Below are 14294 nucleotides of genomic sequence, written 5' to 3'. Positions count from 1 at the left end.
ACCCCGGAAAACCGCAGGAAGGCAATAAAACATTAGAGAACATGTTGTTCTGCTATCCAAGAGGAGCTCAAAGGAGGAGGCCTCCCAAACAAGCAGAACAGGACAGGTGTGAACTTTTAGGATGCCTCAGATTCTCTCCATTCAGTTGCCCAGTGTGCAATTATATGATTTAATTTGATGTCTTAGATTATGGGATTCAAATATATGTACCCAGTTTTATGATTCAAAGCTAGCTGTGTGGCAGGGTGTACACAAACAGTGATTCTTGCAGTGTGGTATATATTATAGCTATGAGCTTACTTTGGGAATACAAAATACATTCAATTAAATGTTTTAAATATGATGTGTGGGGACGCCAGGTTAGCTCATCTGGTTGAGGCACAGTCCTTGTCGCAGCGGCCGCGGGTTCCCTTTGCTGCATGTCATCCCCCTCTCTCTCACTGACTTAATCTGTCCTATAAATAAAGGCAATAAAAGCCCCAAAAAAATAAAAATAAAAGTTTTTATAGTTTTAAACTAAAAAGAATAAAATATTAAATAAAACTTAAAATGTATTATTGTGATTTTCCACTGTATTGTATGAAGGACACTTGAAAATGAGATGCAACATCTCAAGGGGCCATCCTTTCAATAAATTAAAATGGTAATAATAATAATTATTATAATCACAATCATTCTAATATTACATTAATAAATTGAATTGCGTGCTGTGGTGAGCCTGTGTCTGGTTCACACATGGGAGGCCTGGGACAAGATTAAACTAGATCATTCTGTATAGTCTTTCCTTTGCAATGTTGTTTTTTTAGAGGTGTCAAAATGTTGTGCAAGGTTTTGGCATCACCTGTTTGACATGACAGTTGCCTCGCGTTCACTTTTGGGATGTCAACTTGCCAGACACGCCTGAAAAAAGGACTGGAAAGTGGAAAGTAAAATAAAATGACAGGTCACTCAATTTCATTATGTAGTTTTTGAGACTTATTTGCGCAAGATGAGTTGAGAAATCTTCTGCTGAGTCAGCCTGATCTTCTTTTCACAACATTCCCTTGTGCATTTCCAAAAAATCTATCTGCTAACTAGAAGTGCTCACAAGACTAAAAGGAAATTTTCAAACTCACCATGAAAACAAAGGCCCCTACAGATCAAGTGACACGCAAAGCACATACCTTCAAGCTGTTTTCTTACTAAAAATAAGAAAATTGTTTAACTGAAGTCCATAGATGTTTTTATAACCAACAGGGACAATGTGTGACTGTGACAAAGAGTAATGGCAATAATACTTTCCTATGCCAACCTGTCTCAAATTTCACAATGGTTTATTGTATTTTTTAAAAACACAAAGCCAGACATAAAGTAAACATTCACAAGACTGAATGGAAATCTTATCAATCATTGTAAATTCTGTTCAGCCCCATACATATAGTAGGCTGCAGGAGTCCTGTAGCAAACAAGAAGTTTGCACATTTTTTTGGTATTGTATTTAATGAACGGCTGCCATTTTGACATTAAAAATCCTCCACTGTCAACCTATCCTAATTTTCCACGGCAGACATGTCATAGCAGGGAAAGCACATGTATAATTAACGACATCTGTAACAACTTAATTGCATTTTGGTAAGCCACTGCCCTGGTGTTTAACACGTAATAGTCCTGAGCCATTGTTAGCTGTATTAGTTACACCTACGCTTATCCTGCTATGCCAAGTCAAAGTATCAAAAGGTCAGTGTTAACTGCTCTATATATCTTTGTCATTTCATTTGTACCATTGCAACTGTTTCAAAGTAGTTACAATATGGTTTGTGCTACCAAATGTGTTGTTATAATTATAATATTAGAATATTATTCACGGACACTTTGACTTGTCACAGTGGGAAAAGCACAGGTGGAAATCTATAAATTCCATTTAGCTGCTTTGCTTTTAGGATCCTGGTATTGTGCGTGCCGGCTCACTGCCACAACGTCATGACCTACCAGGCCACTTGAGTAAAACAGAGCCATTGTTAATGTTATCAGTAAAACCGTTACTGTGCTCTTCCCAGTATGAAATCATGTAGGCATCTTCCATGAAAAGGCCTGTTGCATTTGAAAACAATAATTGACAGACTTGCAGAACGCCAACATAAGACTTTTGTTTAATTTGTTTATCTTTTATTTCTGTTTCATAAACTTTGTGCAAACCAAAATGTAAAAAAAGTGGATATAGTGCTTGTAACAGAGAAGCATGTTACTTCTAACACTTACATTTGTTACTCAGAATGTTCCATTGATTCAATTTACAGTATATAAGAGGTTTAGCCCTGACATTGGGAAAATAAACTACAACAGTTTTAATCAATGTTTAAGAGAGTAATTGTTTAAATAGGCTACATGGCAGCAATAACTGCTACTCTGCTAGTATTGCATGAAATTGTATTTATTTTACTTCCTTGTGTTTTCCCCTGCCATGCATGTCACAACAAAGGAATGTATTTCCCCCGTTCTAAATAATCATAAAAAGGACAGCCTCAGTATGATAGTTGTTATCATCTGTTTTCCTATTTCGATGCGTGCCTTATCATGCTATGACTTGCTTCTGTGGCCACCCAACCAACTCCACCCAGCAGCACATAATAAAAGAGACTAAACCTGGATTTGGGAACATTGTGTTGATGTCAAGAAGGAGTAATAGCTCCTACTGCCTCATAAGCCTGCACATTAAGATGTAGCAAATGTCTCAATAGATGCTGTCATATTTTATAATTTAAAAGTCTGTCTACCCCAGGGATCGTGATGTATGTCACTTTTCACATGTAACAAATATTTTTCAACGTTTTATGAAATCATTAATTGACAAAGAAGTTTGTTGTTTATCTCTTGAAGTATGTATGTAAGAATGGCCCAAAGGGAAACCCACGCCACACAAACTTATTCCCAAGGTTGTCTGGAGTTCATTTCCTGCTCTGTTTACATCTCAAACTTCCTGCAGCCCACTGACAGCTCATTTCGCATGGGCCAAACTGATACAGAGGATAAGGGATGTTTACTACACAAAGGGCACAGTCACACAAATAGACAACAATGAAGTAGGGAGAACTGCATAATGGCTCCAAAACTATACCAAATAACTGTTGTGATAGAAAATAGTATGAGTATAAACATGCTGCAGAAAACTGTTCCATAAACTCAGCACTGTCTACATTTCTAGAGGTTTGCTGAAATCTTAGCAACCACCCTCATCTTTATAGTATTGCCACAAAAAAACATCTTTCATTTGTTACTTTGTTCACTTGCATTGTTATTGCTTGTGTCGCATATAAAATATGTTAAAAATAGATCAAGAGACTGCCTACAGTATATCTGGAATTACAGCTGCACCGCACTGCAGTGTAGTGTGTAAAACTACAATGGGTTCTGTGTTTTAAGTGAACTTGATTTCTTGCTATAACATGTCTTGGATAATCTGTGTACATGTCCAGAACACATTCTTGTACTATTGGTTTTTAAACTTGTTTCAAACATCAGATTTGAGCTGTATGCCATAATGTGTCACTGCTACCTAGAAAACCCTGAAGCCCTGTTCCCGACAATCTTGTGATTGTTGCCCATGCACTGTTATGAAGGAACACAGCTTGGGAAATGTACATGTTCAGTATTATGCAGGTTATGCAACCATCTCCCCTTTGGCCCTGCATGTGTCACATGTTAGTGAGGTCAGCGGGGCTTTAAATGATGTGCGGGCTCTTGCTGTGCAGTGGTGCCATGAACCGGGGTATCACCGTAAATCCGAAAACATTGGCTGCTGACCTTTATTCTTCATGAATTAGATGTCCTGAGCTGGTCGCATTCCTAAAGCGGCTTTGATCAGTTGGGATACAAACACATTCACCATTGAGAAGAAAAAAAAAGAGCTTCTCACTCACAATAGCCAAGCCCCAATCCACTAAAATGCTAACTGTTCTGTTTTAATTTTGCTGTCTTTAATGTTCAGTTTACTGAAAAACAACCACATGTGCTTTTTTTCATATGATCGTGGTAAAATTACACCACAGAATACATTTTGAGTTTAAATGTTTTAGTCCAAGATTGAAATAAAATACATTTTCATCACAGATTAACTTTTCAGAACAAAAGCATCATTGTTCATGTTTTAGTGTATCACTGTACAGACAAGGACTTAGACAATATAATAAATCCAACCAACAGCTTTCATTAAGGTCAGGCTCTCCAACATCCTCGGGTGTAATACACATTTTTTAAATCCATATATTGTTTCTAGAAGCATGACAAACTTCAGACCCATAGACTCTGTTGTGTCTTAAGGTTCATCAGATGTATCCTCTGAATAGCACAAGCAATGCTATTGATTTAACATCCAGACAGGACATCTTAAAATCGGTTGTGACCTTTTGAATCCAAAACAACTGTATTTGAACAGTTTATTTCCCAACATTTCAGCAAATATGGCAGGAAGACTGAGGAGCTTTGTGAAGGTTTGTGCCGCAATTATTTTTGGACCAGAGAGAGACAGAGAGACATTACTTTTTGTAAAAACTAGGCAGAACAAGCACTTTTCTATATCTGTCTTTCAGCCAAGAACCCATACATGTCAACACTGACCTCATTTCTAATGTTGACAGCTTTGAGGATTATTGTTGTTTGGCCCAAAATGTGGACGAAAATAGTATGAAATGTGTAAGAGGTCACGCAGCATCGTCAGATGTACAAAGGTTTAACCAAGGATTAATTTGATTATACACAATTTAAGGCATAACCAGCATCTTTCTGTTGTGCAACAACTGTGTCTGTGTGGCTGGACTTTGTACATTCGAGGTTACAGAGGCAAGAACTGAACATCATGAAGCAGTTACTGATACACAGTCATGACCAGACAGCAATACATCAATAAATCTGGCTCTGACAGGTTATAACCACCCCCTACATGGACTTGTGCATTGTTTTTTTGTTCTTTGACTCTCTGTCCTTCAGAGTTCAATGTAAAACTGTCACGTCAGCAGATTAAAAAGCGGTGTGGAGAAAGATGTCAATGAAATTATGTTTTTAAGTTTTGAAAAGTGTTGTGTCCCTAAAGCTAGTAATCAGCTTTCTTATGTGAGAGAGCAATAACGGGACATTTTTCATATTATTTAACCATCTGTCGTCAGCAATTTGAAACTCTTTTGAACGGCTTCGTTTGGAAAAGCAGAGTGACTCCTTGTTTACATTACAGGAAAAGTGCATTGCATGGCACTGCATTACAGCATAGCATACAGCTCAAATCTGACATTTTGTTTCATTCAGCTCTGGCTTTAATGTTGACAGGATGAATACGCTGACATTCAAAGGACACACAAATTGTGTGTGTCTGCATGAAAAGCAGTCAGACCAAATGATTCCCCTGCATGCGATCCCAACCACATTGAGGCAGAGCTCACTTATCCCAGCAAAACCCCTGAATTTCCATCCGAAACAGATGTTCTTTTTTTTGGATTGCATAACACTAGTAATCCAACACAAACTCTTCCCTTGGCTGCCTGATTTCAAGTAAGCTCCAATCTAAAGTATAATTCCACACCGAAGGCTCTTCCCACACTTTTAATATTTAACTGTACTTGTGAGTAGTGAGCTAGTGAGCCTATAACCAGGGCTGAGATCAATGTTTCATTGATGATTCTAAGAGAGAAAAACATGTTGAAATTGGCTTATGTAATTTAGAACATCTTGGTTTGAAGTGTTGAAATTACATACTTAGTGCTTCATTCATATTTGTTTTTACAGCCACACAGATGTGTTATAATGAGGTAAGAATAATACAATCAAATCCTGTACACCTATATGACTTTTAGACTATTTTACCTTCCACATATCTGGAACAAACTCCCAGAAACCTGTAGGTCCGCTGCAACTCTCAGTTCTTTTAAATCTAAGCTAAAGACCTATCTTTTTGATGTTGCTTTTCTTTAAATAATCTATTTTATTAACTTTAATTTCTTATACTGAACTGTAACTTGTATTCTTATACTGCACTATCAATTTTATTCTTGTCTTTTAATGTTTTTAATTTGTTTATTATTGTTTTTTAATTGTTTTCTAACTGCTATTTAATGTTTTATGTAAAGCACTTTGAATTACCCTTTTGCTGAAATGTGCTATATAAATAAAGCTGCCTTGCCTTGCCTTGCCTTCAAAAAACAACTTGTATTTCAAAGATAACTGGAGGGAACAAATAAACAAATAGGCATTTCTAACATGGTCTATTTTCCTGATGCGGCTCCAGTTCTGCACCATGACTGAAAAATCGGTTCAAATCGGTTTCAAATAAAAAAAGCCACATGCACTAAAGTGATTCTTGAACACACTGTTCCTAAACCACTCCCAAAATAGAATGACAGAATAAGTGTCAAAGCAAAGTAGTAAATCAAGCCCAGGCCCTAATTGTCTTCAGACTTTCTGTGAGCCTCTGTGGCATGTACACACGCTAGCTGTGCAGCCAGATGGATTTTTCCACTGCGCTTGAAGGCTGCATTAGCCATTAATGCAAGTATGATTAAACTGCAGTGCCACTTCAAGCTGTAGCAGACCCCTCAGCCTCTTTTAATTGACAGGCACAAAGTGTTCAGGTATCTGTGTAAGAAGACTGACTAATTATCTTGTGCAAAAGAGCCAATAAACGCCTGACCTTCTCCTCTTTGCCACATTAAACAAAGTCAATATGCTGCACATCCCACTGCCACTAATCCCATGCAGAAATGATTTCATAACAGCCATATTGATCACACATAGAATCAGTTGTTTTGACACAAAACACCAGGAGGGACCTCAGTTTTATGGGTAACAGTGAGCAATGGGGAAGACGGTTTACTTTCATGCTATGTGATCTGTGGTGGTGATTCTGGGCCCCGAGCTGAGACTTCCTGATCTTAGCGATAGATAGATGTGAGGTCTACACACCAGGGATGCCGCAGCAGATCTAGTTACGCACAGGCTGAACTGACTGGCTGACAGTCTGAAATGCTACTAGGACAAACTGTTTTTTCACCCAGACAGATTCCCGTCCTCTGGCAACCAGCTATTATTACTTCACTATTAGTGGTCACACAGCTTTTGACTTTGGGAGAAAAGAAAAAAATAAACTACTTTTTCCTTTTCTTAAAAAGTATCAATGGGATGAGTCTTTCATAAGTCTGGAGGAGACAATATGCTAAATTAAAAGTACCTCTGTCTAAAGTATGAGCCTCGTGGCTCACTGCAACATTTGTAAATCACATGCTGCTCATCAAGACTGACCTTGTAAACACAAACAAGGCTCACAAAGCTGAACAAATCAACATCCTATACAAGATGTCGTTGTCAAGATGTGGCTCAAACTTTCAAGAGGTTAGTTTTGCGAACAGATGTGTGGTTTACTCTGAAATTCTAATTCAAGATTTCACAGTAATTCTCTTATTTCAGCACCACAAAATTAAACCATCCCGGGTGTTGTTGCAGCAGCCTCATCTGTCTGTGTTGTCTGACTGGATTTCCAGTTTTCATTGCATAGAATATGTAACCTCCAAAACACTACCAAAAATAATACTAATATGGTCTGGCATTACTACTCCTGTAAGATCTCACACACAGTCACACACAAGAAGACTTATTGTATTATGTAAACATAAGGTTTATTGCAAATGTGCAGTTGTATCCAAACACCATAGTGAACAACTTTGAGGATACGTTACAGCAACAATACCGTTATCCTTACAAAACACACAAAAACTTTCACACTAGCTACAAACAAGACTTTTCCCTGTGAAGTTATACACATGGTCCTGGTTTTCTCAGCTTCTGTTGTCGTGAGAAAAAAAAAAAAAAAAAAAAAAAAAAGCTAAAAGTCTTTGGTAGCTAGAAAACAACAACAACAGAGCTCTGTGTGGAAATGTGTTCCTCTCTTACTAAAAAGGACAGGCACTGTTGTCATGCCATCGTTATCAAGTTGGCATCTGAGAAAGAAACCGACAGATATTGGACGACGCTGCTAAAATCAGGAGTGCATTGCAGCAACAAATGCTGGCTTCTGCTTGCTCACCATGTCCACTATGTTGACTTCAGGACGTTTCAACTTTATGTACATTGTAGTTATCCTTTACTGTGAAGAGCTAGGCAGACAAGGTAGGCAGATATGCCTGTCCCAAGATTATTTAAAATAAAATCTTTAAGACCACTCAATGCTCCTATTTTACAAACAGATTTGTTCAGAATCGCAAAAAAAAAAAAAAAAAAAAAAAAAAACAACACAGAAGACAGCTGGATTAATTCCCCCCCATAAGCAGCAAGCCCCAACAGCAGGCAATATGAGATTACATTTTATGAATCATTACACTTTACTCATCAGTCTACGGCAGCGGTCCACCAGCTCTAATAGGCTATACTGCATTAACCTCCACCTGTTGCCTTAGCTTATTCTGTTGATTATTCTTGTTATGCTTAAATGTACATGAACACATACATTATAGGTACAGGAAGAGTCCTCATTATGTGGCTGAAATGTGTGGCTGGGAGTCCTTGAAACTTGTATTTTGAGGTCGGACAAATCCACACGATGGGGCTTTTCTCGTTGAGACATGGAGGACCACCTCAGACGGGTCTCCTCTGGGTGAGTGGGGAGCACCCTCCCCAACACTTTCCAAGTTAGCAGCGCCAGGGCCAGCCCAATCAACACCTCCTCACCACCCCCCACTCTCTGGAGCAAAGGGTGTTTGTTGGAGGGCAGGGAAAGCCCCCTTGCGGTCTGAAAGCGAGCGCTCGTCGGTGTCTAGCCGGCCCTCTCCCTATTCGTAGCACTTTGGTCTACGCAGAGAGACTACGACAAAGAGTTGGACGGTATCAGAGGACGGGCCTGACACCGCACCAGTCAGAGCGTCCTAAGTTCTGTTTTGTGCTTATCAACGTCAACAGTTCTTTTGTGTCCCATCGATCATTTACAGCCCCGATGCGTCACCTTCACGGTTACGAAGGGTTCTCGGCGGCGGCGATTTTTGTAACGCTTACGTTCAAATGGAGGTCCATTACTGTAAAGAAACAGTGGCTCTGCCCGCCCCAAGGCAGAGCCACTTATACAGCAGAGCCAGTGCTGAGGCTGCAGGGCTGATACTGGTCTACGGTCACCTGGGAGCTCACATTGTCGAGGGGTAACAGCGTGTCCGTCGGGATGCGAGACTGGAACTTCTCCAGCTGCTCTGGACTGGCCAGGTTTTTCAGCAAGTAGTTCTCCCTCTCGAGCTGGTTGTTCTTCTCTGCCAGCTCTTTGATCTGCTCTTTGAGGACTTCCACCTCCTCACGCACCGCATACATCAGGTGGTTCTTGACAAGATCCTGTCATAATAAGAAGAACAGATGGATCAGTTTAGATATAGAAACAGAGAAATGTTAAGGTTGAACTGCTTGGCTGCACAGCTGATGCATGTGCTAAAAAAAAAATGATGGTGTTTGCTGTCACAGTATATCTTCTACACCACTTTGTCTATTTACTGGCATGGATCTACAGTATGTATACATGTTACAACAGACTATTGGTGTTTTCAATATTTGTAAGCTGCCAAAATGTTATCAGTCTGTTTATTTTGTACTTCCTGCCATCATCTTCTGCACTTGTTTTCTACTTTATCACATGAATAAAGCATACAGTAGTCTATGCTGCCTTCACATAACGGGGACATTCATAGAGAGCTGCTTTTGTGCAGGATGCATTTTGGAAACTGCATTTTGAGGAGGTCAGCGGGTTATAGCGGTTTTATACTGTGCATGCTGATATACAAAGTTTCTTCAGGACATATTGAAATCTATCAGCTGGATTTTGAACATAAAAGACATACATGCACTTTATAGTGCAACCGATTCTCATATGTCTTTGTGTGGGGTTTGTCATCTCGGCTTACCATCGCCTGTTCAATCTTGTTGTCGATGGCCACAACGCTAGCACCAGAGGCACTGCAGAAGACAAAGAAAAGAGGCCATTATTTAACAGTTCAACGTAATTTACTTCACTTCAACCCCCAAACTATTAGGAAAACAAACCTATTGCGGATTAATTAATTCGTTGGTATCGGAAAGTGAAACAGAAAGCTTGCAAAAGAGAAAGGAAAAGCGGTTTACTCTGCCGTCATTTTAAATATTGCTTTGAGTGTCTGGTCAGGCTTTTATTTAGGTTATAGCGTGAGAGTATGAGGAACTGATACAGTACATAGCTCCGCCGCACATATATCTGTTCAAAGTCCAAATAGACAGCAGCAAAGAGAAAGGTAGTTGGGCAGAGAGCATTTGGAGGCAATGTGAAATCACAAAGTACATCAGACATTGCACACGAGAGCATTTGTTATAAACCGCTATATGGAAATACAGTAACGTTAACGTTAGCTGGAGGCCTGTAGCAACGTCAGAATGAGATTATTCAGAACAGGCTCGTGCTCCTATGTATAAGTAATCATTATTAACGAAATAATGCATTTCTAAAATATGGCGACTGTGTCGGATATTTACCTGTTGTCAAGTTTGACAGATACAACGTCTCCTCCGAGTAACGAGGAGAAAAACGAGATTGAAAAGTTATGCAGCTGGTAGACGGCCACCTCCATGGGTGTTTTACCGAACATCTCTGTGCTCATGTTGAGTACCAGACTCGTTTGGATTACGCTTCTCGCCACGTTTGCGACTGGTTGGTCACCTAACTGTATATCCGGATTTGTTTCGTCTTTCGTAGCGATGCACTAACTCGCTGAAGCTAGCTGAGCGCAATGCTGTGTCGGTATATGAGCTTCGCCGGTTTAAACAAGCGACTGTCTGATGCTATTTCTGCCACCGGCTGCTATTTAAATGACTTGCCTCCTGACGTCATCTGACGCGCACATGCGTTCAGTCAAATGAGGTGGCGGCTCAGATTTTGATGGTGCCTTTCCGCGCCATAGGAAAAACTGGATTTTGATAAATGCATCCCACCTCAACCTTTTGCACAATAAACATTGATGGGGAGATAACAAAGTACGATCCGTCACGTAATAATACTCAAGTATTTACGAGGCTGGCTCTTTTGCTCTATTGCTATTTTGTGAGACTTTGATTTTTATTCTACTAGTAAGGGGTGTGTGTGTGTGTGTGTGTGTGTGTGTGTGGGGGGGTTCTTCTTGTTGTTGATGCTATTGTGCAGAAGGTTGAAATGTAACACATAAAACCATACAATATGATGCAATGGTGTATACAACCTGCAATTATAAAATATATATAAAATGCCTAATATTAGATTAATGCATTCATTTCAGGGAACTACTGTATTTTAAAGAACTAATTACTTGATATTTGCATTTTTCATGATACACATACTACAGAGATTATAAATATAAAAGTGATGTAGTTCTAAGACGGGCTCTCTTAAAGTATCCCATGCGTCTTGATAGTATGATAGATTTCTTTTTGGATGGATCTCATAAAAAACAATCAAAGACAAAAACAACTCAGTGTTATCAATTATTTTATATTATTAAAACAATGCATTTGTCATTGTTATGCTGCAAAGCAAAGTGCAAAGTACACCTCTCAACCAGTTATTTTATAAAACAAAACAAATGGCATTAAAAAAATCAATTTTAGGTTGCACTAAAGCTTACTATAAGTAAACAAACGGGATCCTAGAAAAAACGAGTTTTTAAAGAAGCATTTGAATGCTGCATTACATATGCCCTGATTGTGAACTTTTCCTCTGCCACTGGCTTCTGCAGTTAACCCACAGACCCAAATCCGTACTCGATGCAACCGACAACATCATAACAACCACCGAAACAAATGTCACAGTAGGTCTGCATAAATAAGTCACTAGTATCGGCAATAAATAAAACCCCGAATTGTCCAAAAAAAAAGAGTAGAGTATGTTTTCTTTAAATATGTAATTTAAAAGTATTAATTTGTTCTTGATTTGCCAAGTATACACTTTTAAAAACTGTCCTTAATTAGTAGGCTGCATGCTATAATGGAGTGTCCTGCAACAACCTCTGTCCATGTCAATTTCCACTCAGTCTATGTCTGAACTCTATCGGTCTCTAGTGGTAAAAATGTAAAGTACACCGGCCCGTAGGGGACAATATTAATAACAAAGGCTCTGTTCACGGACACAGTGTTTACCACGGAATTGTCCGTACACCTTTTCCTGCCTCTATAAATCAACAACTCCAGGTTGTTTTTTTCTTCTTAGGAAAGGACAATCTACATCCATTTGTTTATACATTCACTCATCCATCCATCCGTTTATTCATTCATGTATGTATTTAATACTGATCACATATGCCATAGCATACAACTTTTTTTTTTTTGTTTTTTTTTTTTTTATCACACTGTAATTCTCTCTAATGTGTGGACTAAACAACAAAGCAGGCAGAGGTATTTTAGGGGAACACAGATTGTAGGGCACATGTTCTGTGTACCACCACTTAGGCTATATTTAGTATAAATATCCAATCATTGGGAGGGCATACAGGAATCTGTCTGGCTTTAAACCTGAAGACTGCTCTATGGTGTAGGCTATGACCTCTTGCACTTTGTCTTTTGAACATGCACATTACAACATGTCACACAACCGTACTGAGCATCCTGCAAAGTGTGATAAACAAGTTTTAGTAGAAGCTGAACACAGAAGACAGAGAAAAAACACACCTGCTATTATCTGTTATCTTTCTTTTCACCGCATTTCCAACTGCATACTGGCAGGTCTATTGAGCAATAGACTTTTCAGTGAGGCGTTCATGCAGGTTTTAATAGTTTTAATGTAATTGCTCCGCACCTCTCAGCAGTCACATTATGTTCCTTTTTGCTGTTACAATTTTCTGATCCAATACTGATAAGCCAATTAAATTTCTATTAGAGAGTCTCTGTTGTATAATGTTTTTCTTCCAGTGCACTAATGACATGGAGAACATCACTAGCTAGAATTTAAATTCTCTTCTGAGAGGGTCTTATTTTATGTGTATAAAAATGAAATGGTTTTCCATGCAGATTTCCTAAAAGGTTGCACTGTACAGGAAACTTAAATAATACTAAATGACCTAGAGCCTTCACTATAGCAAACTAAGGTCTGCCACATTTTTTGTAGAAAAAAACTTTTGGTAGGCCTAACAAGGCTAAGCAGAAAGCACATTGACTGGGTATTAGGACCCATAGTGCCTGTCATCTCAGATTTCATGCTGTGACAGTACAGCTGCCAGGTTTAATATCAGGCCCTGTTCTGGCAATGAGGGGCTGGTGAATTACCTTGCCCCGCTGTGATAGTCTCACTTAGGAGGGGGGAGTCACAGAGATTACCTGTAGCTCTCCTCAGATACACAGATAGAAACAACAGACAGTGGGGAGCCTTCCTGGATGGATGAAGTAAAATATACCTAATGAGCCATATGCAGAAAGATGACAGTGTAAACTGAATGTTCATAACCTTATGCTTTGCCTGCTTAATTCACAGTTTAAAAACTGCTTCAACACAAATCTCAACAAGTGAAAGACATTTACACGAAAGACATTTACACGCAGCTTAAGCAAGTCTAGTTTGAATTGCATCGGCATGTTCCTTAGCAGTTTATGTACCACAGATATTAAGCCCTTCATGTTGCTGTGGAACTCTCACTGCCTGACCATGTTTGGGGCGTGCCATATCCAGTGAGTCACTATTCAGCTAGGCGATGGGCCACGGTCTCCATCAGATGTCCCTTGTGCAAGAGCCAACCATGTTATATAATTCTGATTCATCTGCACCAATGGCTGAAGAAGAGTGAGGCTGAAACGCGTTATTTTTGGGTTTTGACCAAATTCGAGATGAACTCAATACAGCCCAATAAGAAACACAGGTAGTCAAATGCACAGAGAAAACAAAATCTATCAGTTTGAGATAACTTCTTGGTCAAAAGGACGCCTTTCTCTTCTTCTTACTGCGCCTGTCCCATCTGCATTTTTATAATTAGGAATGTGGCGTGTATGAAAGTGTGGCCTGAGAACACACAGCCCTGCCTTAGGCTGCAGCCAGAGGCTGTCTCAGTGGAAGCTGTCAGCATGAGTAACAGGAGCGGTTACAACCAATGAATACTGAACACTCCACATACACTGGGACACCCACAGGCACTCATCTCATTATTATCACATCACCTATAAGCTGCCATTAATAGAAACGAGGTACATGACCTTGGTCTTGCTCATGAGGTTTTCCAATGAATTTAACAGGCTGTCAATTTCTGCCCTTGGAATGCATGTAAAACTTCATGTGATAGCTTGTATCAAACATGCAATACATGCAGAAGCTGATGAAAGACATT

At 39.3% G+C, this 14294-nt stretch overlaps 1 protein-coding gene across 2 annotated transcripts in view; it reads right to left on the bottom strand.

Annotated features, from left to right (window-relative positions):
* Positions 1-7615: 7615 nt before the first annotated feature.
* The window catches only part of tsc22d3 (TSC22 domain family, member 3), a 33621-nt gene continuing 26942 nt past the window's right edge, over positions 7616-14294 (bottom strand). Inside the window, exons 1-3 of one of the 2 annotated variants that reach the window (XM_028588844.1) lie at positions 10492-10813; positions 9891-9942; positions 7616-9327 (exon numbers count right to left, since the gene is read on the bottom strand). In XM_028588844.1, coding sequence (XP_028444645.1) covers positions 9067-9327; positions 9891-9942; positions 10492-10616 — 438 coding nt within the window. In that variant the 5' untranslated portion in view covers positions 10617-10813 and the 3' untranslated portion in view covers positions 7616-9066. Of the gene's footprint in view, positions 9328-9890; positions 9943-10491; positions 10814-14294 lie in introns of those variants that run through there. The other variant, XM_028588843.1, reaches the window with a different exon arrangement.

The sequence above is a fragment of the Perca flavescens genome, chromosome 10 (genome assembly GCF_004354835.1).
Source record: "Perca flavescens isolate YP-PL-M2 chromosome 10, PFLA_1.0, whole genome shotgun sequence".
NCBI classification, from domain to species: domain Eukaryota; kingdom Metazoa; phylum Chordata; class Actinopteri; order Perciformes; family Percidae; genus Perca; species Perca flavescens.
This window is presented reverse-complemented; position numbering and strand designations above follow the sequence as displayed.